This window comes from Schizosaccharomyces pombe (assembly GCF_000002945.2).
Source record: "Schizosaccharomyces pombe strain 972h- genome assembly, chromosome: II".
Lineage (NCBI taxonomy): Eukaryota > Fungi > Ascomycota > Schizosaccharomycetes > Schizosaccharomycetales > Schizosaccharomycetaceae > Schizosaccharomyces > Schizosaccharomyces pombe.
Window position 1 is genome coordinate 2,131,208 of NC_003423.3, and position 20,636 is coordinate 2,151,843.

The 20,636-nt window shown below is 34.2% G+C and overlaps 10 protein-coding genes, 9 long non-coding RNA genes and 1 other non-coding gene across 20 annotated transcripts; 11 read left to right on the forward strand and 9 right to left on the reverse strand.

The window, feature by feature from the left end:
• Window positions 1-1,378: 1,378 nt before the first annotated feature.
• mat3-Mi (mating type M-specific polypeptide Mi at silenced MAT3 locus) lies at window positions 1,379-1,507 on the reverse strand (the record flags this gene model as incomplete). The annotated part of the gene is made up of 1 exon (NM_001021780.1): window positions 1,379-1,507. The coding sequence occupies one exon, from the start codon at window positions 1,505-1,507 to the stop codon at window positions 1,379-1,381; it is 129 nt and encodes a 42-aa protein (NP_595874.1).
• Window positions 1,508-1,641: 134 nt separating this feature from the next.
• mat3-Mc (mating type M-specific HMG-box DNA-binding transcription factor Mc at silenced MAT3 locus) lies at window positions 1,642-2,187 on the forward strand (the record flags this gene model as incomplete). Its single annotated transcript, NM_001021781.1, has 1 exon — window positions 1,642-2,187. The coding sequence occupies one exon, from the start codon at window positions 1,642-1,644 to the stop codon at window positions 2,185-2,187; it is 546 nt and encodes a 181-aa protein (NP_595875.1).
• Window positions 2,188-3,773: 1,586 nt separating this feature from the next.
• SPOM_SPNCRNA.390 lies at window positions 3,774-5,323 on the forward strand. Its single transcript, NR_150787.1, has one exon. It is a non-coding gene; the product is annotated as a mating-type region non-coding RNA (long non-coding RNA).
• Window positions 4,590-5,356, reverse strand: SPOM_SPNCRNA.5507. Its single transcript, NR_194861.1, has one exon. It is a non-coding gene; the product is annotated as a mating-type region non-coding RNA (long non-coding RNA).
• Window positions 5,357-5,834: 478 nt separating this feature from the next.
• SPOM_SPNCRNA.391 lies at window positions 5,835-5,917 on the forward strand. The gene has a single exon (NR_150788.1). It is a non-coding gene; the product is annotated as a mating-type region small non-coding RNA (non-coding RNA).
• A 404-nt stretch (window positions 5,918-6,321) lies between these two features.
• SPOM_SPNCRNA.1489 lies at window positions 6,322-8,333 on the reverse strand. The gene has a single exon (NR_150376.1). It is a non-coding gene; the product is annotated as a non-coding RNA (long non-coding RNA).
• Window positions 7,112-8,541, forward strand: emc3. The gene is made up of 5 exons (NM_001021782.3): window positions 7,112-7,180; window positions 7,220-7,346; window positions 7,395-7,669; window positions 7,875-8,036; window positions 8,082-8,541. Exons 1-5 carry the CDS (start codon window positions 7,156-7,158, stop codon window positions 8,267-8,269), a joined length of 777 nt encoding a protein of 258 aa, NP_595876.1. The 5' UTR covers window positions 7,112-7,155; the 3' UTR covers window positions 8,270-8,541.
• Window positions 8,474-9,837, reverse strand: SPOM_SPNCRNA.5508. Its single transcript, NR_194862.1, has one exon. It is a non-coding gene; the product is annotated as a non-coding RNA (long non-coding RNA).
• On the forward strand, window positions 8,584-9,843 carry mtd1 (methylenetetrahydrofolate reductase). Its single transcript, NM_001021783.3, has 3 exons — window positions 8,584-8,694; window positions 8,810-8,941; window positions 8,994-9,843. The coding sequence occupies exons 1-3, from the start codon at window positions 8,655-8,657 to the stop codon at window positions 9,782-9,784; spliced, it is 963 nt and encodes a 320-aa protein (NP_595877.1). The 5' UTR covers window positions 8,584-8,654; the 3' UTR covers window positions 9,785-9,843.
• Window positions 9,844-9,967: 124 nt separating this feature from the next.
• On the reverse strand, window positions 9,968-10,195 carry SPOM_SPNCRNA.5509. The gene has a single exon (NR_194863.1). It is a non-coding gene; the product is annotated as a non-coding RNA (long non-coding RNA).
• srp40 (nucleocytoplasmic transport chaperone Srp40) lies at window positions 10,052-11,629 on the forward strand. Its single transcript, NM_001021784.3, has one exon. The coding sequence runs from the start codon at window positions 10,061-10,063 to the stop codon at window positions 11,414-11,416; it is 1,356 nt and encodes a 451-aa protein (NP_595878.1). The 5' UTR covers window positions 10,052-10,060; the 3' UTR covers window positions 11,417-11,629.
• Window positions 10,358-10,773, reverse strand: SPOM_SPNCRNA.5510. Its single transcript, NR_194864.1, has one exon. It is a non-coding gene; the product is annotated as a non-coding RNA (long non-coding RNA).
• SPOM_SPNCRNA.5511 lies at window positions 10,883-11,845 on the reverse strand. The gene has a single exon (NR_194865.1). It is a non-coding gene; the product is annotated as a non-coding RNA (long non-coding RNA).
• A 67-nt stretch (window positions 11,846-11,912) lies between these two features.
• On the forward strand, window positions 11,913-13,184 carry rpl401 (60S ribosomal protein uL4). The gene has a single exon (NM_001021785.3). It carries the CDS (start codon window positions 11,930-11,932, stop codon window positions 13,019-13,021), a length of 1,092 nt encoding a protein of 363 aa, NP_595879.1. The 5' UTR covers window positions 11,913-11,929; the 3' UTR covers window positions 13,022-13,184.
• A 635-nt stretch (window positions 13,185-13,819) lies between these two features.
• Window positions 13,820-14,092, forward strand: tam9 (mitochondrial 54S ribosomal protein bL31m; the record flags this gene model as incomplete). The annotated part of the gene is made up of 1 exon (NM_001356246.2): window positions 13,820-14,092. Exon 1 carries the CDS (start codon window positions 13,832-13,834, stop codon window positions 14,090-14,092), a length of 261 nt encoding a protein of 86 aa, NP_001343158.1. The 5' UTR covers window positions 13,820-13,831.
• A 245-nt stretch (window positions 14,093-14,337) lies between these two features.
• On the reverse strand, window positions 14,338-14,622 carry SPOM_SPNCRNA.1490. Its single transcript, NR_150377.1, has one exon. It is a non-coding gene; the product is annotated as a non-coding RNA (long non-coding RNA).
• A 399-nt stretch (window positions 14,623-15,021) lies between these two features.
• Window positions 15,022-16,706, forward strand: rrb1 (WD repeat-containing protein Rrb1). The gene has a single exon (NM_001021786.3). The coding sequence runs from the start codon at window positions 15,049-15,051 to the stop codon at window positions 16,489-16,491; it is 1,443 nt and encodes a 480-aa protein (NP_595880.1). The 5' UTR covers window positions 15,022-15,048; the 3' UTR covers window positions 16,492-16,706.
• Window positions 16,707-17,084: 378 nt separating this feature from the next.
• On the forward strand, window positions 17,085-17,457 carry SPOM_SPNCRNA.5512. The gene has a single exon (NR_194866.1). It is a non-coding gene; the product is annotated as a non-coding RNA (long non-coding RNA).
• Window positions 17,458-17,845: 388 nt separating this feature from the next.
• aha1 (chaperone activator Aha1) lies at window positions 17,846-19,594 on the forward strand. The gene is made up of 2 exons (NM_001021787.3): window positions 17,846-17,949; window positions 18,325-19,594. The coding sequence occupies exons 1-2, from the start codon at window positions 17,918-17,920 to the stop codon at window positions 19,301-19,303; spliced, it is 1,011 nt and encodes a 336-aa protein (NP_595881.1). The 5' UTR covers window positions 17,846-17,917; the 3' UTR covers window positions 19,304-19,594.
• SPOM_SPBC1711.09C (SNARE-associated protein) lies at window positions 19,583-20,631 on the reverse strand (the record flags this gene model as incomplete). Its single annotated transcript, NM_001021788.3, has 2 exons — window positions 19,583-20,553; window positions 20,602-20,631. The coding sequence occupies 2 exons, from the start codon at window positions 20,629-20,631 to the stop codon at window positions 19,753-19,755; spliced, it is 831 nt and encodes a 276-aa protein (NP_595882.2). The 3' UTR covers window positions 19,583-19,752.
• Between the last annotated feature and the right edge of the window lie 5 nt (window positions 20,632-20,636).

A 20,636-nucleotide genomic window follows, 5' to 3' on the forward strand; every position in this document is an offset into this window, starting at 1 on the left:
AATTATAATTCAGAACAACCTTCTCATAAAAATCTGTTCTACTCATACCAATCCATTAAAAAGCCTAAAAAATACCTAGACAAATGACCAAGATACGCTACTAACTTTATAATAATATTTCGCAAGCCGTCTATTGACTTTCTCACTTTCAATTTCACACAACATTTAAATACAAATGTACATTTACAAATATAGTAATATGCTGGTATGGACATAGCAATTTAGCACTATATTAGCCTTTATTTAACAAAAATCACTCTTTAAATAAACAGTTCTAATAAAAAATTCAATTAAACCCATTCAAAAACTAACTTTACAGTACATGAATAAAATCTTAAGATTATCAAAAAAACTTTCAAACATGTTCAAAGTTTACAACCATGTAGGCATCGAGAAAGCTGACAAACAAAAATGAATACATCACGTTCACTTCCCAATAGTTATATAGTTATACATATTTCTTAACAATTTAACCCTCTTAGCTTTCTACATTTCCAAACATCATATTAAACCTACTCGAATCCATATGACTACAACTACCTTCTAAAAGTTTCAAAACAGTTTGAAAAGTTTCACCAAGGCAAACAATTATCTTTTGAAATACAACATTTCAATATGTCAAATCCTCAAAAACATACAGCAAAAAAATGCCAACATGATTAAAATAAAATTTTAAAATACCCAAAAAAAATCAACCAGTAGGACATTTTTATAGTTCCCAAATACGCATCTCCACTTAAAAGAATAAAAGGAATTTATATTCCAACCTAAACTCAGCAAAAAAATTCATTATGATATAAAACATAAAAACAAAAACAATCACCAAAAATTATAAAGAAAACCAAATCTATGATTGCAAAATTCTAAAAAAGACATAAATCGCAATAAAAAGAACAAACTAATTAACTAATAATAATAATAATAATAATAAAACAAAAAAGGAAGAACTAACAACATTTTCAATTCCTCAACATAAATGAATTCCATTTAAACCACAATTATTTCATAAATAATCAAAAAAATATATATATGAATACCACATTAACAAGTAGGAAAACAAATAACATGTTCCTTCGCCTACGTAAGTTTACAAACCGGACAAAATTATAAACTAAATAAAACTAAAAAAAAAAAAGTACACAATTATAAGGACCCATACAACAACGGATTACTAAAAACAGCAGTTTAAATGTTTTAGTTCTGCCGCGCGCGCACCTTAAACAGGTGCTTGCTTGGCAGCCTCGTAGGCTTTTAAAAGTTATTTTTCTGTATGCATATGCATATGCATTTGTATAGCATACAACCTTTAATTTAATAGCCATACAACCTAATAGCCAGAAACGCCTTCCCAATTTACTGAACCCTGCTTATATGTAGTTTATAATTGTTGTGTCTTTTTTTTACGTTTAAGTTGTAATTTGATGTTAGAATTTATTACAATGGATGCAAGTTTTAACTCAATTTGATCACATAGGATTTGAATTGTAAAAAGGTCTTCTGCTGACATTATTAGTATGTATTGTGCTTTAGATTAAATTATTGTGTTTTAGTGTATTTTGTTCCTTTGTTTTTGGGTTTCTTTGTTCTGTAAGTAGTTAAATACCCTCCACACTCTACACCTACCTTGCACTCACAACTACAATGGACTCACACCAAGAATTATCAGCGGGTTCCCCTATTTCCTACGACTTTTTAGATCCAGACTGGTGTTTTAAAAGATACCTTACAAAGGATGCTCTTCATTCAATTGAAACTGGCAAAGGTGCTGCTTACTTTGTTCCTGATGGCTTTACTCCTATACTCATTCCTAACTCACAAAGCTACCTGTTGGATGGGAATTCTGCACAACTGCCAAGACCTCAACCAATATCCTTCACATTGGATCAATGTAAAGTTCCCGGCTATATTTTGAAGAGTTTACGGAAAGACACTACGTCTACTGAACGTACTCCGAGACCCCCTAATGCTTTTATATTATACAGGAAGGAAAAACATGCTACATTATTAAAGTCTAACCCTTCCATCAATAATTCACAAGTTTCCAAGCTGGTTGGAGAGATGTGGAGAAACGAATCAAAGGAAGTACGTATGCGATATTTTAAGATGTCTGAGTTTTATAAAGCACAACATCAGAAAATGTACCCTGGTTATAAGTACCAGCCTAGAAAGAATAAAGTTAAAAGATAATAATGGTAATATTTATGGTATTTAATAAAGAATTTTGAAATTGATTTAAATATGCTTCTTAGAGTTACATTCACTGAAGATTATAATGTAATATTTTGTGTACCCCATTTGCGTTGAGTTATTCTATAGTAATTATTGTGTGTTCTATTAACGATGTATTGCGATTTATATCTGTTATGCTAACATAACGTAGTTCTAAGCACTGTAATGCCATACTGTTTTAGAGGGTGATGCTTCCTAAAATCTCCTTACATAAAGTAATACATGGATTTTACTGCCCTGATTCTATCGAAATATGCTGTTTTTTTTATTCGTTTTTATTTATTTTCAATAATTTTTTTGTAATATAAATGTATAGTCTTTCTCCTTTGTTTTCTCTCGTTCGTTTCCATGTTATCCAAATATGTTTGTTTGGCCGATAGTCTGTCTTTTGGGAAAAAATGCGCATTTTGTGTTTTTAAAAGCAGTTTAGAATAGTTTTAAACAAAAAAAGCAATCGTTTTGCCAACATAACGATATCATCATTTAGCAACAACTATAATGTTCAAATTATAACCTGATATTGAGTATATAGTAAATTAATAAATTAGAATTGTTTTACCTATTAAACGTGATCATTTGTACAGTTTTTCTCAACACATTCACTACAAATATTTCACTGACATCAATCGCTAGGCGCTTTAATATAATTTTTTTGAAAACTGGAAACATATTTTTAAGTTAAAATAAAATAACTTGCTCAAAAATATCTAACAGTAGTTGGCAAATAAATAAATAAAAGTTCTTCTTACCCGGATAGACATTTTGATGGAATTATCAGTTACCTTAAAATGCGTTAACCAAATTAACGTCAAACTAGTATAATACATCGCAATAACCATTTAACATATTTCTTCTAGGTAGTAATGAATTACTTCAGTTGACAAAATTTGTGCACTGTGGCTTTCATGTCAATTTTAGTTTTTTCATTCCTATCGGTTTGCTCATACCATATTTTAAAAGAATGTTTACTTTTTTTATTTAACCATGATCGATGATTTTTATCTTAACTACTAACAAGTGGTTTCTTAAATTTATTTGTATTTTCACGTTTGAAGAGCAATTAATTAAATTAACCAAGTTTGAAATTGAATATAATTTACATATTGACATTTATATCTATGCATAGGGTTCTCTTCAGTAATCAGTCAACCGCGTTGTCTCAATATCTCACGAAAACTTATTATCCAAATAGTCTATCAATACAAGCTTAGCAATCAGTGTTGAAATGAATCATATTACTTCAAACTTTGCAAGTTATCTCAACGCTGCTATTATTAAAATTACAATACAATGTATAATATAGATGAAATTTTGAATTTCAGAGAGAAAGATGTAATACTACAAAAAGGTACCTCGATTTCCAAAAATACGAGGATAAACATCCCAAGCACCAAGCTTTGCTCCAGATAGCAAATCTGGATTTATAGAATTTTGAAACTGTGCACTTGACCAAAAAGTGTATTGAAATATATGTTAGCTTTCCCTTATCAAAAGTTAGATACTAACTATTGTCATCTAAAAGTCGGTGAGACTCATTTAGAAACTTCGGCAGGAGATTTCCGTGAAAAGATATATCTAGATTTATTAGTGTATCTTGGTCATTTGTCTAGGTATTTTTTAGGCTTTTTAATGGATTGGTATGAGTAGAACAGATTTTTATGAGAAGGTTGTTCTGAATTATAATTTTGTTTTTCTATTTCCAAAATACCGCATCAACACTTATTGTCCAGCTTTGCTTCCATTTTAAACTTTTGCCTACTTTTACACAACGGTAATGACATAGTAAGTTATGTAGATCAATACTTCCTTCCGCTTTTTATAATCAACCCATAGTCTATATATTGTATCGTCGGGTTCTCATAAAATTGTATTTGCGCTTTTTCTAAAAGCAAAGATCTTTTAAGTTTAACGATTGGATTTATAATCAGTTTCTTAAAAAACCAGATGTAAACGATTAATCTCAAAAGCGGTGATTTGATTTTTCATACAAAAGAATAGAAATTACTTTAATTACAAATTTAAGAAATTCCACCTTTTTCTATTATTTGCCGTTCTTCCTTTTTCCTGAGCGACTATTATACTTATAAAAATTTTAAAGAAAAGGTTATAAGATGGTGGCCAGCTCTTTTACATTAACATGGTAATGATGAATTCATCTGCATTCTTAAATAATAGAATATAGATGGAAGCATATGAAAACAATCCAATTTTTTGATCTACTAGCTAAAGAATTTATACTTATTTTCGCAACGTTGCTTATTAAAAAAAGTCAAGAGTTATACAAATGTATATGCGAATATAAAACATATTACTTCTATATGATTTCTGACTAGATAATGTTGGCTGAAATTTTTAAGATGAATTGGAATAATTGCTAAAAATATGAGTAGGTAAAGACGTAATGGCGATGACCCTGACACTTCTAAAGCAGGGACAAGTCAATTGATGGTTTGGGGTCCTGGGCACCAGTACGAACCGTCTAAGTGACTTATCGAAGAATGCTTACAGAAACTTTGTAGCCTTTGCTCAAATTCACATTTATTTGTCGAGAGAATTGAGTTTCTCGGCAAACCCCAAACTCACGATCAACACATACCAATGCAATTTTTACGGATTTACAAACCAAACTTCTTTGTTTTGTTTGAAGCCAATGTCTATTTTGCAAAATATAAACTCAGAAGCTCTAATTATACCAACGTTGAGCTCAAGACAGATTGAATGCAAAATAACCAGTATGATGCAACATCAAAACGCACTGGCTGTTTCTCTCAAATACCTGATAATTGTATTATGATATAAAATTTAAAATCATACCTGATAGTTAAAATTGAAATATTGTAGTAGAATTTAAAAAATCAAGTTAGGTTGTTTAGACACCAGTAATTTTATGCTTATATATTATGACATCGTAACTAGACCGTAGATGAGTGACTCCTGTTCCACATGCTGAGTTGCAGTTATGTATTAAAAAAGACAACCGATGATCATGATAAACTGTTAAAGCACCTACATCTGTGTTTGATTCGTAATATTCCATCAATAAAGAATAGATATAAAAGGAAGATTGGGCAAAGTAATTTGGTAAAGGATGCCTATACAGCGATATTTTTTAATGCTTTAGTTAGGTAAACTTAACAATTTCAGGCTGTGGGTAAGAAGATCCTTAAATAAAACCATCACAACAAATATTTAATTCTTTTTAACATACCTGTTAAAAAAAAAACCCCCACTATACATTAAAAACCCTAAAGCTGTTCGTAGCAGCATTATAAGACATTTAAATAGAGGATATAATTCATGCGAACTCAGGATGTTTAGGGTGAATGGCTTTCTATAATCGAAAGAGCTATACTATTTATCCATCAGCTCATCTGCGAACTTGTAAATTATAGGCATTTATAGGACTCGAACCGGGATTTATTTACATAATAGTTAAGGGTCGCAAATCGAACCGCTGCTCAATGATAAAGTAGAACCTTACATTACGTTATATACAAATTAGGGATTATTGTACAACGAAATGTTATTTTACGAATAATACTCGTTTAGTCGCAATCTACACTTTAAACCGTAATTAATAATCGCACTAAGCATATTTTAATTTAGTTGTTTCAGATAAATGCTATTTTTCTGATAGTTTCATCTTTCTTTCTTTTCTTTTTCTTTTTCTTTTTTAAATTATTTTACCTGAATCGCTTCTTGCTTGCTTATTATAAATGATCGTCGCGGTTCCAATTTAATTTTTATTAAAGCTCTTGTATCATATTAATTTGTCTAATAACATTTTACTTCTAAATGAATAATCACCAAGTAAAGTCGAAATTATAATTCAATAAATTTCTACCTATGAATGGAGACTTCAGTTTTCACCAACCTATTTTTTCGAAAATTTCGAATCGCTTTTTTTATGTTATTGAATTCTAGTTAGCAAGCCCACACGCATTTGTATTAAACGAAGAGTGTGCAATTAGTATAGTTACAAATCCTTTTTACTGGTAATTTTTTTTTTTAAATAAAAAAATTTAAAAGAAATTTACGATATTGATTAAACTGTATTTGTATCCATAAAACCAAACCTAAAATTTGAGTAACAATAAATTACTAAATTTACTAGTCTATTGGATAGGTAGCTAATATGTTTGGCTTACAAGGTCTTTTTCTATGATCAGTTTTATACACATAGAAAAAAAAAAGATTTGTAAAAGCAGTAATCAATACATTAGGATTTCATCCCAATCTACTCTCAAATCAAACAACTGTAAATTGAGAAAAATTCAACAACGTGAGACATGTTAAATCTCAATTGCGAAATTATTACGGTAATAAGTATCTTCCATAAGGCATTAAAGTCCAAACTGTTTGTCCTAATCCTCAGCACATTTAAAATTCTTACGTTGTAATAGAAGCTTTATGAAGTTTATGCTGTACCTAATGAAAATAGATATAGCTTATATACCATCATAAAAAACAAGTTGTTTACTTAAAGGGATTAACTGCCTTTTTTAACAATCGCGTATTTGTTTAGTGTTCTGTAAAAACTTCAAGTTAGTGCTTAGCTATCATTAAGAAAAGAAGACGAGAAGTCCTGATTTATTAACAATTCGTAATTCTATTCCATATTCGTCGTAAAAATATTTAAATTTCACAACAAAAAGTGAGATCGGTTGATAATGTTAATTGGGAATAATTAAACAGACGTTCTATTCATTTTTGGGCACTCGAGTTACTTAATTTCCCAATTGCTGCTGAAATTGCGTTAGTCATATTAAATTAATAATTTGATACGGGTTATTGTCGACTTGAATGTGTGTTAGGTGTTTTTGCTATATACGCACTGTCGTAACAAAATGCTAAGACTACCAACGACACGCAAATCTGCTGTACCTCTGCTATCTCCGAACCTGAAACGGTGAGTATTTATTCAAAATGCAAAAGCTTCTGCTGGATCCAGGTAAGAAAACAAAGATTTTAAATTGTTTAACGTATCTAGCTTTGAGGAACTGGGTACTTTTACCCATTATGTTTGTCATGATTTTGATCGGAATTTTAAGACATAATGCAACAATTTTACTCCAGTCTTCTCCAAAAAAGCTTTCTAAAGAGGAAATTAGAGAACAGTAAGAATAAAGCGTTAACAAAATTGAGTTACTAACAGCAATCTTCAGACGACTACTACAGCGCGCTTATGCCCTCCGCGCCTGTTCGAATAGCTTGCTGCCTGAATCAATAGAAGCTAGAAAATGTTTCTTAATAGAATCATTGAAATCAGGGAAATATTTAAAACCTGTTGATCCCAACGCTCCAAAAGCTGCAAATCCATTAATGGATGATAAAACTCTTGAGGGTTTGATGGAGTCTATGAAAGGAAATATGTTAATGGTTGTTCCTCAAACTATTATAATGACTTGGATTAATGAATTTTTTTCAGGCTTCATTCTATGTAAGTACGAGTCAGATGCAAATTTCTGCAAAACCATAGTGTTTTAACCAATTTTGATAATGGAATTGAAATTGAGCATGATGCTTTCAAACAAGGTGTTTGTGTAGGATGAAGATTCAGCTTTTGTTTATCTCAACTAGATAGTACTCGTATTAAATCGTGCCAACTTTTATTATTTTTTTGGTAATATTACTAACTATCAAAGTGAAATTACCATTTCCTCTTACCTTACGATTCAAGTCAATTTTCCAATCAGGTGTTGCGACACAAGACTTAGACGTTCAATGGGTTTCATCGATTTCTTGGTATTTTCTAAACTTATTTGGTCTCAAATCGGTTTATGCCCTTCTTTTGGGAGAAAATAATGGTATGAACTTATTAATAGGATGATGGTTTTTTTAACATTTTTTAGCTGCCAGTAATGCTACTAATGAAATGGGGATGGCTGGTTTTTCATCCGCCGCTGCTACAGCTCAGTTAATCCAACCTGGGCAGGATATTTCGAAGATGATGCTTTCAGAAGCTGAGAATGTACAGATTCTTAAGAATGAATCTCTTTTAGTAGATGTAGAGAAACGATTACTGGCACAATTTGCATAGTTACGAAACTTTGCTTGTAGAGTTTTTTCAGTTCGGCATACGGAGTTGGTTGGCTATTCCCATACTGTTTTTTTTAAGATAGTTTTATATCTAATTATTTTTTCTAAGAAACATACTGTATCAATGTTGTGTTACTGAATTACCTTAGTTACCGCTCATTAGGTATTTTTTCAGCATTACAGAAAAAATAAAAACGGTAATTTTTGGAAATATTATTCAAAGAAGTTTTGAATTACTCTAAAGTTCGTAGGAGTGTGCAATTGTAAAATTATCTCGATTGTGTATGAATACTATCCTGTACCTCAAAAAATTTTACCCACAGCAAAACAACTACCTGCCAGCAAGGAGAGGTTATATAGTGGAATTGTTTTAAGATTTCTTCAAAATGAGTAATACAAATAAGTCCGAACCTAACCATAGCTGCAGTAAGTACCATCTTATTCAAAGATACACCATTACCGTTATAAAATAGAAATGAGGTTTGGCGAAGCCTTCTTCTTTTTGTTTTTTTTCGAAATTTTTATTAATTGAATTTTTCAGAGGTTGTGTATGCTAGTCGGGTCGCAGAAACATTCGTTGAGCAGCTTAAGCAACATGTTAACCTTTTTGAATTTGCTCCCAAACTCGTTGGGTTTCTCTCAAATTCTGATCCTGCTGCTCGCATGTATGCGGGTAAGTGCCTCTAAAAATTTAACGTTCCTGCTTCTAATCATGAACAATTTAGATTGGACAAACAAAACCTGCACAGAAATTGGGTTTCAGTATGAATTGCGTGAAGTGCCAAAGGATGATCTGGAGGATGCAATCGTTGAAGCAAATAATGATCCATCTGTAAATGGTATCATGATCTATTTCCCTGTTTTTAACGATGGGCAGGATCAATATTTACAGCAGGTGGTCTCCCCTGATAAGGACGTTGAAGGTTTGTGTCATAAGTATGTGATGAACATGTATCATAATATCAGACATCTTGATCCTGAGAAAACTAAAAAATCTATACTTCCATGTACACCTTTGGCAATTGTCAAAATTCTCGAATATCTTGGTGTTTACAATAAAATCATCAACTACGGAAATAGACTTTATGGCAAAACCATTACTATCGTTAACAGAAGCGAAATTGTGGGCCGACCTCTTGCAGCTTTGTTAGCAAATGATGGCGCGAAGGTCTACTCTGTTGATATTCACAATGTTCAGTGTTTTACTCGTGGTGCTGGAATACGTAGCAAAAAGCACGATGTTGCTGATACAAACTTTAAGCTTGAAGACGTAGCACCTATATCTGATGTTATCATTTGTGGTGTCCCTTCTGCCAATTACAAATTCCCTTCTAACCTTGTCCGTGATGGCGCTGTTTGCATTTGCTTTTCTAGCGAGAAAAATTTTGACGCGGCGTCTCTCAAGGAACACGCTGGTATATATGTTCCTAGTATTGGTAAGGTTACTATTGCCATGCTCTTGAGAAATCTCATTCGCCTTACTTCGTATCAGCTCAATAAGCCCGTCGACATCTAGCCGTTAATTTTAATTTTTTTTTGGTATTAGTAATATATTTTTGGTTAAGACATAATGATTAAGTTTGCTAAACGTAGAAAACGATGTCACTAGTGATTTCAATAGTTTATCTCATTTAGAATAAAATAATAATGTTGAATTCTTAATCAAAATGTTTGATAAAGTTTGTATTTCTCACATAAAATCTAATTTATTATGTGGGAATATCCCAATTAACAAGTGCCCAGCTTCTGATTTACTAAGGCTGACCTGCACTTAGAAAGTGCCATCTTCGTGATGGGAGAGATTAGTATGAAGAGCAAAGTTTGCCCTTTAATTTACCATTTCTTACAAGAAAATGGTTACGTTAAGACTGCCCAAACATTTTTGAAAGAGACTGGCGACAAGGATTTAGCTAAAGGCAAGGTTAAAAAAAATTTACTAGATTTGCTTTCACAAAAGGAATTCCTTCCTTACTTGACAACAGAAGATGTTGGAAAACATAAAAAAACAAAGGAATCTTTAGAAAAATCTAATGATGATTCCCAGAAAATTTCAAAGAAAGGCGCGCCTCCAGAGAAAGCTCACTCTTCTTCTGAAGCATCCGGAAGTGGATCTTCATCAGATGAAAGTGACTCATCCTCATCTGAGAGTGAATCTTCTTCTGAAGATAATGATTCATCCTCTTCTTCATCTGACTCAGAGAGTGAATCTTCTTCTGAAGATAGTGATTCATCCTCTTCTTCATCTGACTCAGAGAGTGAATCTTCTTCTGAAGGTAGTGATTCATCCTCTTCTTCATCCTCATCTGAGAGTGAATCTTCTTCTGAAGATAATGATTCATCCTCTTCTTCATCTGACTCAGAGAGTGAATCTTCTTCTGAAGATAGTGATTCATCCTCTTCTTCATCTGACTCAGAGAGTGAATCTTCTTCTGAAGGTAGTGATTCATCCTCTTCTTCATCCTCATCTGAGAGTGAATCTTCTTCTGAAGATAATGATTCATCCTCTTCTTCATCTGATTCAGAGAGTGAATCTTCTTCTGAAGATAGTGATTCATCCTCTTCTTCATCTGACTCAGAGAGTGAATCTTCATCGAAAGATAGTGATTCATCATCTAACTCGTCTGATTCAGAAGACGACTCATCTTCTGATTCCTCTGACTCCGAAAGTGAATCTTCTTCAGAAGACAGTGACTCAACCTCTTCCTCATCTGATTCAGATAGTTCATCTTCTTCTGAAGATGGTAATTCGAATACTGATACTACTACTTCAGGTGAAGTCAGTGCTCAGTCTAGTACCAACTCAACTTCGTCCGAAGAATCTACTAGCGTTAAAGATGAGGATTCCTCTAAAATACATGACAAAAGTTTAAAGAGAAAACATGAAGATGACGAATCGTCAACTTCAACTAAATCTTCTCGGACTACGAAGACGCCTTTTACAAGAGTAGGTGATCCTTCACAGTGGGACTTTGCCTCACCTGCTTTACGAGACAACTCGTTTAACTTCGAAGATGATTACGGTACATTAGCAAATCGGGATCTTATTGTCACACGTGGTAAGGGTTTTCGTCAGGAAAAAAATAAGAAAAAACGTGGTAGTTATCGGGGCGGTCGCATTAATACAGAAGTCCGCAGCTTCAAATTTTAGATTTCAACAATCAAATTTTGAACAAGGACTTACGATCTTTTGGATGTAGATCGACAGTTCAATAGAACTTACAGTCGTTTCGAGGGTATTTACTTAAAGCTTTACCACTAGAAGCAGAAATGTGCTTTAGTCGATAAACCACATAGGTATATAGGGCTTAAAAAATTTTTTTTGGCTAATAATTTTATTGGAAAATAACTTTAACTATCACGCATACTGTTCTTTTTTAGTATTCTTTCATTATAATTAGAATCGGTATTTGTAGTTTCACATTTGCTCATAAAGTTTTTTACATTAGAACATATATTACATACTTATATGATTATATGTGAGACACTCTCTAAAAACGGTTAGTAATAAAAATGAAGCACTAACTAAATAACGTATTCTGTAAATTATTTAAATTGACGATTTTTGGAGTAGACAATGGCCCTACCCTAGCAGATGTGACTGTTTTGTGTAGCCAAAACCACCATAGAAAAAATGGTTGTTAGTCAATAACAACGTTGAACTATGGCTGCTGCTCGCCCCACTGTTAGCATTTACAACAAAGATGGCAGTGTCTCTTCTGAGACCCTTGCTTTGCCTTTTGTTTTCAAAGCTCCTATCAGACCTGATTTGGTTCGCTCCGTTCATACCGCTGTAGCCAAGAACAAGCGTCAACCTTACGCCGTTTCTGAAAAGGCTGGTCACCAAACTTCTGCTGAATCTTGGGGTACAGGTCGTGCTCTTGCTCGTATTCCTCGTGTTGGCGGTGGTGGTACTCACCGTTCCGGCCAAGCAGCTTTTGGTAATATGTGTCGTAGCGGTCGTATGTTCGCTCCTACCAAGACCTGGCGTAAGTGGCATGTCAAGGTTAACCAAAACGAAAAGCGTTACGCCATTGCTTCCGCTGTTGCCGCTTCTGGTGTTCCTTCTCTTCTTTTGGCTCGTGGTCACCGTATTGAGGAGATCCCCGAGGTCCCTTTGGTTGTTGATGATGCTGTTCAATCTTTCCAAAAGACGAAGGAGGCCGTTGCTCTTTTGAAGGAGATCAAGGCTTATCGTGATGTTATTAAAGTCGCCAACTCTCGTAAGCTCCGTGCTGGAAAGGGTAAGCTTCGTAACCGTCGTCATGTTCAACGTCGTGGTCCTCTTGTTGTTTTCAACGAAGATACTGGTATTGTAAAGGCTTTCCGTAACATCCCTGGCGTCGAAATTGTCAACGTTCGTCGCTTGAACTTACTCCAACTTGCTCCTGGTGGGCATTTGGGTCGTTTTGTTATCTGGACCAAATCTGCTTTCGGACTTCTTGACAGTGTCTTTGGAAGTACCACCGAAGTTGCTCAGCTCAAGAAAAACTATTTCCTCCCCGAGAACATCATTTCAAATGCTGACGTTACTCGTCTTATCAACTCGGACGAAATCCAAAGCATTGTTAAGGCTGCTGGTCCTTCTAGAGTTAAGCGTGCACATGTCCAGAAGAAGAATCCTCTGAAGAACAAGGCTGTTTTGTCCCGTCTTAACCCATATGCTAAAGCTTACAAAGCCAATGTCAAAATTAACTCAGAGAAGACTCCTAAAGCAGCTGGTGAGAAATTCTTGAGTGTCTTACATGAGAATTAAGTTATAGGTTTAATAAATAATATAGTGTTTCTTCGGATAGTGGTATTTATGATGGTTGCTGCAAAAGTACTTTTTCATTTGACAATATGATTTTGAACTACAAAAGTGTTATGGCTTGACTTTATTTACCAAAGACCCAATATCATACATATTGCGAAAGAGCAATTTAGTATGACTAGCATGTTTTATGTAATACTTTAAATTATAGCTCAGATGTTGAGTGCATATTAATTGGTTCAAAATTAGAATTATGATAATGAGGTTAAATTGCAGAAATTGCGTATATGGCATAATATTTAACCGAACACACGCTTGTACGACGATGTACGATTTTGAATACTTCTGCGAATGAATAAATAATAGCTAGTTGGTCATACGCAATAAAGTGTAACATCTATACTTGATGATCCTGGCTAGTAAATGTAAATTCATCACTAATAAGAAAAATTTTGCGTTTTCGTGGAGGTTTAATCAGATGGGTTACAAAATTTTAAACTGTTTTAAAGGATGATCAAAAGTACTAAATCAATTTATTCAATAAAAAACAGCAAACGAAATGATACAAATAAACACTGGCTAAATAACAATAGGGTTAGAGAGTACGAAGCCAAAGTCTTTTTTTGTGACAAAAATTTTAATCCTTCTCATAATTGTTAATGTCAATGGTACTTTTATAATCCATTCAACTGTGCCTATAAGGAGTGTCTAGGATAGAGTATATACAAGGAGACTGTGTTTCACCTCCGTATTTTTATCCTTACGACAATATACAATTCACTCCATTACCAATCCTTTATCAATACGAATATAATGAAATGTTCATTGAGATTGTTTGAGAAGGCGGGCAGGTTGTCTGTAAGGTCACAAACTGTGCAAACCTTTCAACAAAGGATCGTACTCGCCAATGGAGCCTCCTATTTGGTAAATACAACCTTACCCAAGCCATATATACTATCGATAAAGGACATCACCAATATGCCGTTGAATAATCCAAAGGTTAACGCTTTATCTTCTATACGAGGTCAAGAAAGCCGCAGGTCAAAGTTTGAAGAGCGTTACGAAGGACTTTAGTCATTTTATGAGAACAAAGACTTATAACGACAACTTCCGCCTCTTATGTTTTAAATTCATGGAGAAGCGAATAAATAAATGAATGTTGTATCATGTAAAAAGGTGGCAGTTTGTTGGATTTATAAATTCTCTGTATTTTATTTGTCCTTAAAAATTTCTAATTTACATCCCTCTAATTCACGAAAATCCCATTTTTACCCACATTCAACTTACATAAATCTAAGCTATATATGAAAGATAATTAAAAGCTTTTTCAAATACAATTTATAATCATTCTCATTTGCAAACTATTACCAAACAAAAATTTATTACTCTGAAAACTCTTAACTGAGTTCTCAAAATTCGTAACTAGCTCAAAGAAGTAAACATAATATAATTAAAAACATCAAACATTTTGTAGACAAAATGATTTCCAATCATCATATATTTGGTCCGAAAAGGATGCCCATTTCGTCTTGATTCGATATACGCTACCTTTACAGCATGTGACCATGAAAAGATCGCACACACAAAAAAAAGGTTGCGATGACTGTAAAGAATAAAACTGGCGTTGTATTGATATATATATAGCTGAGGGCAAACGATAACTAGGGTAGGGTTGTGACTACAGACTCAAAGAACAAACAATAAAAATACGCACAGATGTTCAAATTTCAATTTATTTTAACTTCAATTACCTTTAATCTGTATCAATCTTCAGTTATTGTGTCAGTAGTCTTCTATTTTGGCTGCGTTTTAGGTACAGGGAATGATTTAATTTGTACATAAGAAATATCGTAATACTGTATAATGAATTAAAACTTGCACTGCAAAAGGTGGAAGCATAAAACGCGCGTTAAAAAATATTACGAGTGATAAGGATAATGGTTACAAAAAATTTGAAAAAGTGCTTTGCACAAATTTCTGTACCGTGAAACGATTTGCATCTTGCACTTCGCCTTTTACCAGCTGTCACCATGTCTAAGAGAGCAGCAGAAGAGACAGTTGAGTTTAATAGCAAAAATGGTCCTGGCCAACGCGGCACTGTTGCGGACAATGTCGACACTGAAATGGGTGAATTTGAAGACGCCTACGAAGATGAGATTGAAAGCGAAGAAGAGTATATTGAAGCAGATGGCGAAAAGGATAACGGTATGGATGAAGAAGAGCAAAACGATGCACAACCCTCCAAGATTCCCTGGTTACCTGGAGGAAAAATAAACGCTGACGAAAAGCTGGTTGCGGATCCTAGTGTTTACGAAATGCTGCATAATATTCAAGTTAAATGGCCCTTCTTAAGCTTTGATATCCTACAAGACTCTCTTGGAGAGGAGCGTCGTGCTTGGCCTCATCAAATGTATTTAGTTGGCGGCTCTCAAGCTCTTGACAGCAATGATAACGAACTTACGGTTATGAAACTTAGCCAGTTGTACAAGACCCAGCACGATGAAAATGATGATGCTTCCGACAACTCTGATGTTGAAGAAGATCCTATCTTGGAGCATAAATCTATTTCCACGAAAGGAGCTTGTAATCGCGTTCGTTCCGCACGCCGACCTGCAAATTCTTCCAAAGAGTCATTGTTGGCCTCCTTTCATGAGACTGGAAAAGTTCACATTTGGGACATTGCTCCCCATTTGCGTTCTTTGGATTCTCCTGGTGTGATGGTTTCGCGTAAGGAAAATAGTCCGCTTTATACTGTTAATCGTCATAAAACTGAGGGATATGCACTTGACTGGTCTCCCTTTGAATATTCTTTACTTTCTGGTGACAATGCAAATGAGATATTCCTGACGAAGTATAGCAATGGTGGTTGGCAAACTGACTCTTCTCCTTTTCTAAGCCATACTGCTGCTGTCGAAGATCTACAATGGTCTCCTAGTGAAAAGAACGTATTTTCCAGTTGCAGTTGCGATGGCACTTTTCGCATCTGGGATGTCCGAAATAAACAAAAGACGTCAGCTCTTACCGTCAATGCTCATCCTGGTGTCGACGTTAATGTGTTAAGTTGGAATACACGTGTACCTAATTTATTGGCAACTGGTGCTGATAATGGTGTTTGGAGCGTGTGGGACCTTCGTTCTCTGAAAAGTTCATCCTCAGTTGCAACTCCTGTTGCTTCTTTCAAATGGCACCGTGCTCCTATATACAGTATTGAATGGCATCCTAACGAAGATTCCGTTATTGGTGTCGTTGGTGCGGATAATCAAATTTCATTATGGGATTTATCGGTGGAGCTTGATGAAGAAGAACAAGACAGTCGTGCAGCAGAGGGGTTGCAGGACGTTCCTCCTCAGTTAATGTTTATACACATGGGTCAACAAGAAATCAAGGAAATGCATTGGCATAGGCAAATACCTGGAACGATTGTCTCCACTGCTATGACTGGTATAAATGTGTTTAAAACTATCACTTTTTAGTGCCTAATTTTTCAATGCAAGGGTTTGGTCAAGTAGTTCTTGCTAAATCACTCGTTCTTTTTTCATTTGAGAGTGGTGAAATGTTATCATATTTTGGTTGGTTCGGTTTTGGTGATATAAAAAGTTTTTTTTGATAGATTATAATAATTATCTTAATTGGAAAGTAGAATCTACTTTTAAAAGCAAATTACGCTCTATGTTTGCTAATTTCAAGCGTTATTGTTATAAGTCTGAACGCTTGTGTATTTATGAAAACTGTATCATATGCTTAACGACTGCTTTCCAACTGAGAAGGCAAACTATTTATTTTTATTAATTTGAAAAATAGAATTCAATATGATACACAAAGAGTTTTCAAGTTAAATGTAACTTCATATCTGTCTTGAAGTGGATCTTCTTTCCTTTTCAGCATGGAAAGATGCAGAATTTTCCCAACGGAGGTTTTTCACTAAATACACATTATTAGTTTAACAATTTAAATTACTATCCGCATGATTATGCAGTTGATTAATTTGCAAATAGATGTTATTATACAATAACATGCATTTACCACTGAGACCATTAGTCTTCCATCTATACCTCATGCGGTATATATTGTTCAATGCAAGGGTTTGGTTCAAGTAGTTCTTGCTAAATCACTCGTTCTTTTTTCATTTGAGAGTGGTGAAATGTTATCATATTTTGGTTGGTTCGGTTTTGGTGATATAAAAAGTTTTTTTTGATAGATTATAATAATTATCTTAATTGGAAAGTAGAATCTACTTTTAAAAGCAAATTACGCTCTATGTTTGCTAATTTCAAGCGTTATTGTTATAAGTCTGAACGCTTGTGTATTTATGAAAACTGTATCATATGCTTAACGACTGCTTTCCAACTGAGAAGGCAAACTATTTATTTTTATTAATTTGAAAAATAGAATTCAATATGATACACAAAGAGTTTTCAAGTTAAATGTAACTTCATATCTGTCTTGAAGTGGATCTTCTTTCCTTTTCAGCATGGAAAGATGCAGAATTTTCCCAACGGAGGTTTTTCACTAAATACACATTATTAGTTTAACAATTTAAATTACTATCCGCATGATTATGCAGTTGATTAATTTGCAAATAGATGTTATTATACAATAACATGCATTTACCACTGAGACCATTAGTCTTCCATCTATACCTCATGCGGTATATATTGATAGTAGAGCACATTCATTGTTAGCACAACAGTTTCTAGCGGAGCTTAGCATACTGCATGTCCTCTTAGATACTCGTCTTTTCCTTCTCTCGAAGATTCCTGAGACTTCGATGGGGGTGGTGTAGGTGGGGGTATATATATAGAAGGAGGTTGAAACGAGCATGAGATTGAAATTGGACGCAACACCTTGTTTGCTTTAGAATTTGAACGAAATTCATTTGTTAGCTTATATTGAGTAGGAATGTCGGCCACATCTATAAACCCCAATAACTGGTATGTACAGTAGTGTTGGGATAAAAAAATTTCCAAACTTAAGTCATGTAACTATGTTTTTATTCATTTCCATCGTATTATCCCTTATTCAATTTCAATGACATTTTTGATTGGGTTGAACACAATAATATTCTATTGAATGAATTCGTATAAACGAGCGAAATTGGGTTTCACCATTTTACATTGTTGCTAGCCAAATCATGATGTCAAGATTGGGTTGATCCTATTATGAAAGTTTTTTCTTTATTGAGTCGGTAGTTATTCAATGCGTTGGTTTCTGAATATGGAATAGTAGTTCATCGTCAAAGGTTTGGAATATTTACGAAACGATGGATATGTCCAAATAAAACGATTGATTCGCTAACTCAATTTTAGGCATTGGACTTCAAAGGATTGTCGAGTATGGTCTCATGAGTACTTCAATAAGGAACTTCCTAAGATCCAAGCTTCTGAGGGCCCCACTAGTGCTCGCATTACCCAAGTCAATAGCTGTGAAGGAGATGTCGATGTCTCTATGCGCAAAAGAAAGGTCATTACTATTTTTGATTTGAAAATACAAATGGAATTTAAAGGAGAAACTAAGGATGGAGTTGAAGCTACTGGCTCCATTACTTGCCCCGAGCTTTCTTATGACTTAGGATACTCTGATTACGTGTTTGACATCGACATTTACTCTGCTTCAAAGGAAAAAGAACCCATTAAAGAGCTTGTTCGTGAGAAAATTATTCCTCAAATTCGTCAGCTTTTTTCTGGATTTTCCCAAGTTTTGTTGCAAACCCATGGTGACGATGTTTATCTCTCCACTGAAGAACATAACGGTAACGCTGCTCGTGGACTTCCCGTGCATAGTAGCTTTAAGCAAAACAATTCTTCACAGACTTCGTCTAACAAAGGTACTACCACGGTGGCCGCTGGATCTGGCTCTGATGGCTCTCGTGTATCAGCAGTAGTCAATACTGCCGATATTTCTGAGAACTATACTTTTGATGCTCCTGCTAATGAACTTTATGCTACTTTCCTTGATCCTGCTCGCGTAGCTGCTTGGTCTCGCGCTCCTCCGCAACTCGATGTTCGTCCGCAAGGCGCTTTCTCTCTGTTCCATGGAAATGTAGTTGGAAAATTCCTTGTACTGGAAGAAAACAAAAAAATCGTGCAAACTTGGCGTCTTAGTTCGTGGCCCACCGGTCACTATGCTGAAATAACATTCACCTTCGATCAAGCTGATTCTTATACTACTTTACGTATGATTATGAAGGGTGTTCCGATCGGCGAAGAGGAGGTTGTACAAGGTAATATTCAGGATTATTATATTCGTCCCATTAAGACAGTTTTTGGTTTTGGCGCTGTTCTGTAATCGATCTTGACTTTCACATATGGATGATTAGCTCAGAAAAAAATTTAACAATCCTTTATAAATCCTGCATACAGGCTATGTTTCAAATAATGTATTCTATTGTGAGTTTTGCTTTTTTTGAAGGCAAATGAAATATAGATAAAATCAGGTTTTATCAAGAATGCATAACCATAGTTTGTCCTCTTGTTTTTTCAAAATTATTAAAATTTAATGAATTTTACAGCCATGATTGACTGATGCCACGATTTGTGAATATTTTCACTGATTGTATGTCTAATTATAATATGTTACACATTGGTAAATCCCATGTTTATTAAAAACAAAATATAGAATATCTAAATTAATTTCATCAAATTGTTAGGATTGTGATCGTTTTCTACGTATTAATATATGAAAGTGATATGTACCTTAATAATTATACGATAAGAGAATTTTTAGGGACAAATGTGTCAGTGTTGATGACTTAACAAATGTTTTCTTTCTGAGTTGTCAGTTTCATTCTGTTCTGAAGTTTGCTCAAGATGTCTCAGATCAATACTATCGGTTGGTTGTGACTCTAAATGATTTAATACATCTGAAGTACTGTTCGTAGAATCTTCTAAAGTGCTATTTTTAATTGCTTTATAACGAACAATCAGAAACGCTAAAGTACCAAGAGTCACGACAATGCTGAGAACAATTCCTACTATGTTTGCAGCACTTGATTTGTTGTGAACGATACAGTAACCAGCGTAAACCGGAACAAGATATTTAAAACAAGAGAGCCAGAAGGCAATTGCCCAACCGATGTAGGATAATTCTGGAAGTGTCGCAAAAAAAACAGTCGTAAAATGAGTAGGAAGAAAGCTTAACCTGATCAGCCAGATCAGCGGATAACTACCTTCTTCAACGATTTTGACAAAAGTTCCATAATGCTCTTCATGATGTTCGCGAAATTCTTGAGCCTTTTGTTCCAAAAAATAGCGATAAGCCATAAAAGCAATTGTTTCACCAATAAAGATTCCACAGACAACTGTCCAAAAACCTACGTTAAGTCCCCAAACGGCACCAATTAATAATGCTAAAGGATCTTGTCCTAATAAAGGAGGGATTGATGAAGCAGCAATCAATACCAATGCAATTAAAAAGGACATAGGTAGTTTAGCAATTCGCTCTGCTATTGGCATAGCTATAGCCAGTAAATCATTGTGAAAGACTGCAAGTAGTATAGCAAAAACAACTATTAAAATTCCTATCGCTGCTAGAGCGATCTAGTTCAAGATTAGCTGCGAATGGTGCTTAAATTAATTGAAGCTTACAATTTTTATAGAAGATACTGGAGCAGGCATAATGA

Bases quoted from the DNA above. Each gene is read 5' to 3' on its own strand.
- rpl401 (NM_001021785.3), top strand. From the start codon at position 11,930: ATGGCTGCTGCTCGCCCCACTGTTAGCATTTACAACAAAGATGGCAGT.
- rrb1 (NM_001021786.3), top strand. From the start codon at position 15,049: ATGTCTAAGAGAGCAGCAGAAGAGACAGTTGAGTTTAATAGCAAAAAT.
- srp40 (NM_001021784.3), top strand. From the start codon at position 10,061: ATGGGAGAGATTAGTATGAAGAGCAAAGTTTGCCCTTTAATTTACCAT.
- mtd1 (NM_001021783.3), top strand. From the start codon at position 8,655: ATGAGTAATACAAATAAGTCCGAACCTAACCATAGCTGCA. The intron at 8,695-8,809 runs GTAAGTACCATC...TGAATTTTTCAG, and splicing joins CGAACCTAACCATAGCTGCA to AGGTTGTGTATGCTAGTCGG. The intron at 8,942-8,993 runs GTAAGTGCCTCT...TGAACAATTTAG, and splicing joins TGCTGCTCGCATGTATGCGG to ATTGGACAAACAAAACCTGC.
- emc3 (NM_001021782.3), top strand. From the start codon at position 7,156: ATGCAAAAGCTTCTGCTGGATCCAG. The intron at 7,347-7,394 runs GTAAGAATAAAG...AGCAATCTTCAG, and splicing joins AAAGAGGAAATTAGAGAACA to ACGACTACTACAGCGCGCTT. The intron at 7,670-7,874 runs GTAAGTACGAGT...TAACTATCAAAG, and splicing joins TTTTTCAGGCTTCATTCTAT to TGAAATTACCATTTCCTCTT.
- aha1 (NM_001021787.3), top strand. From the start codon at position 17,918: ATGTCGGCCACATCTATAAACCCCAATAACTG. The intron at 17,950-18,324 runs GTATGTACAGTA...ACTCAATTTTAG, and splicing joins TCTATAAACCCCAATAACTG to GCATTGGACTTCAAAGGATT.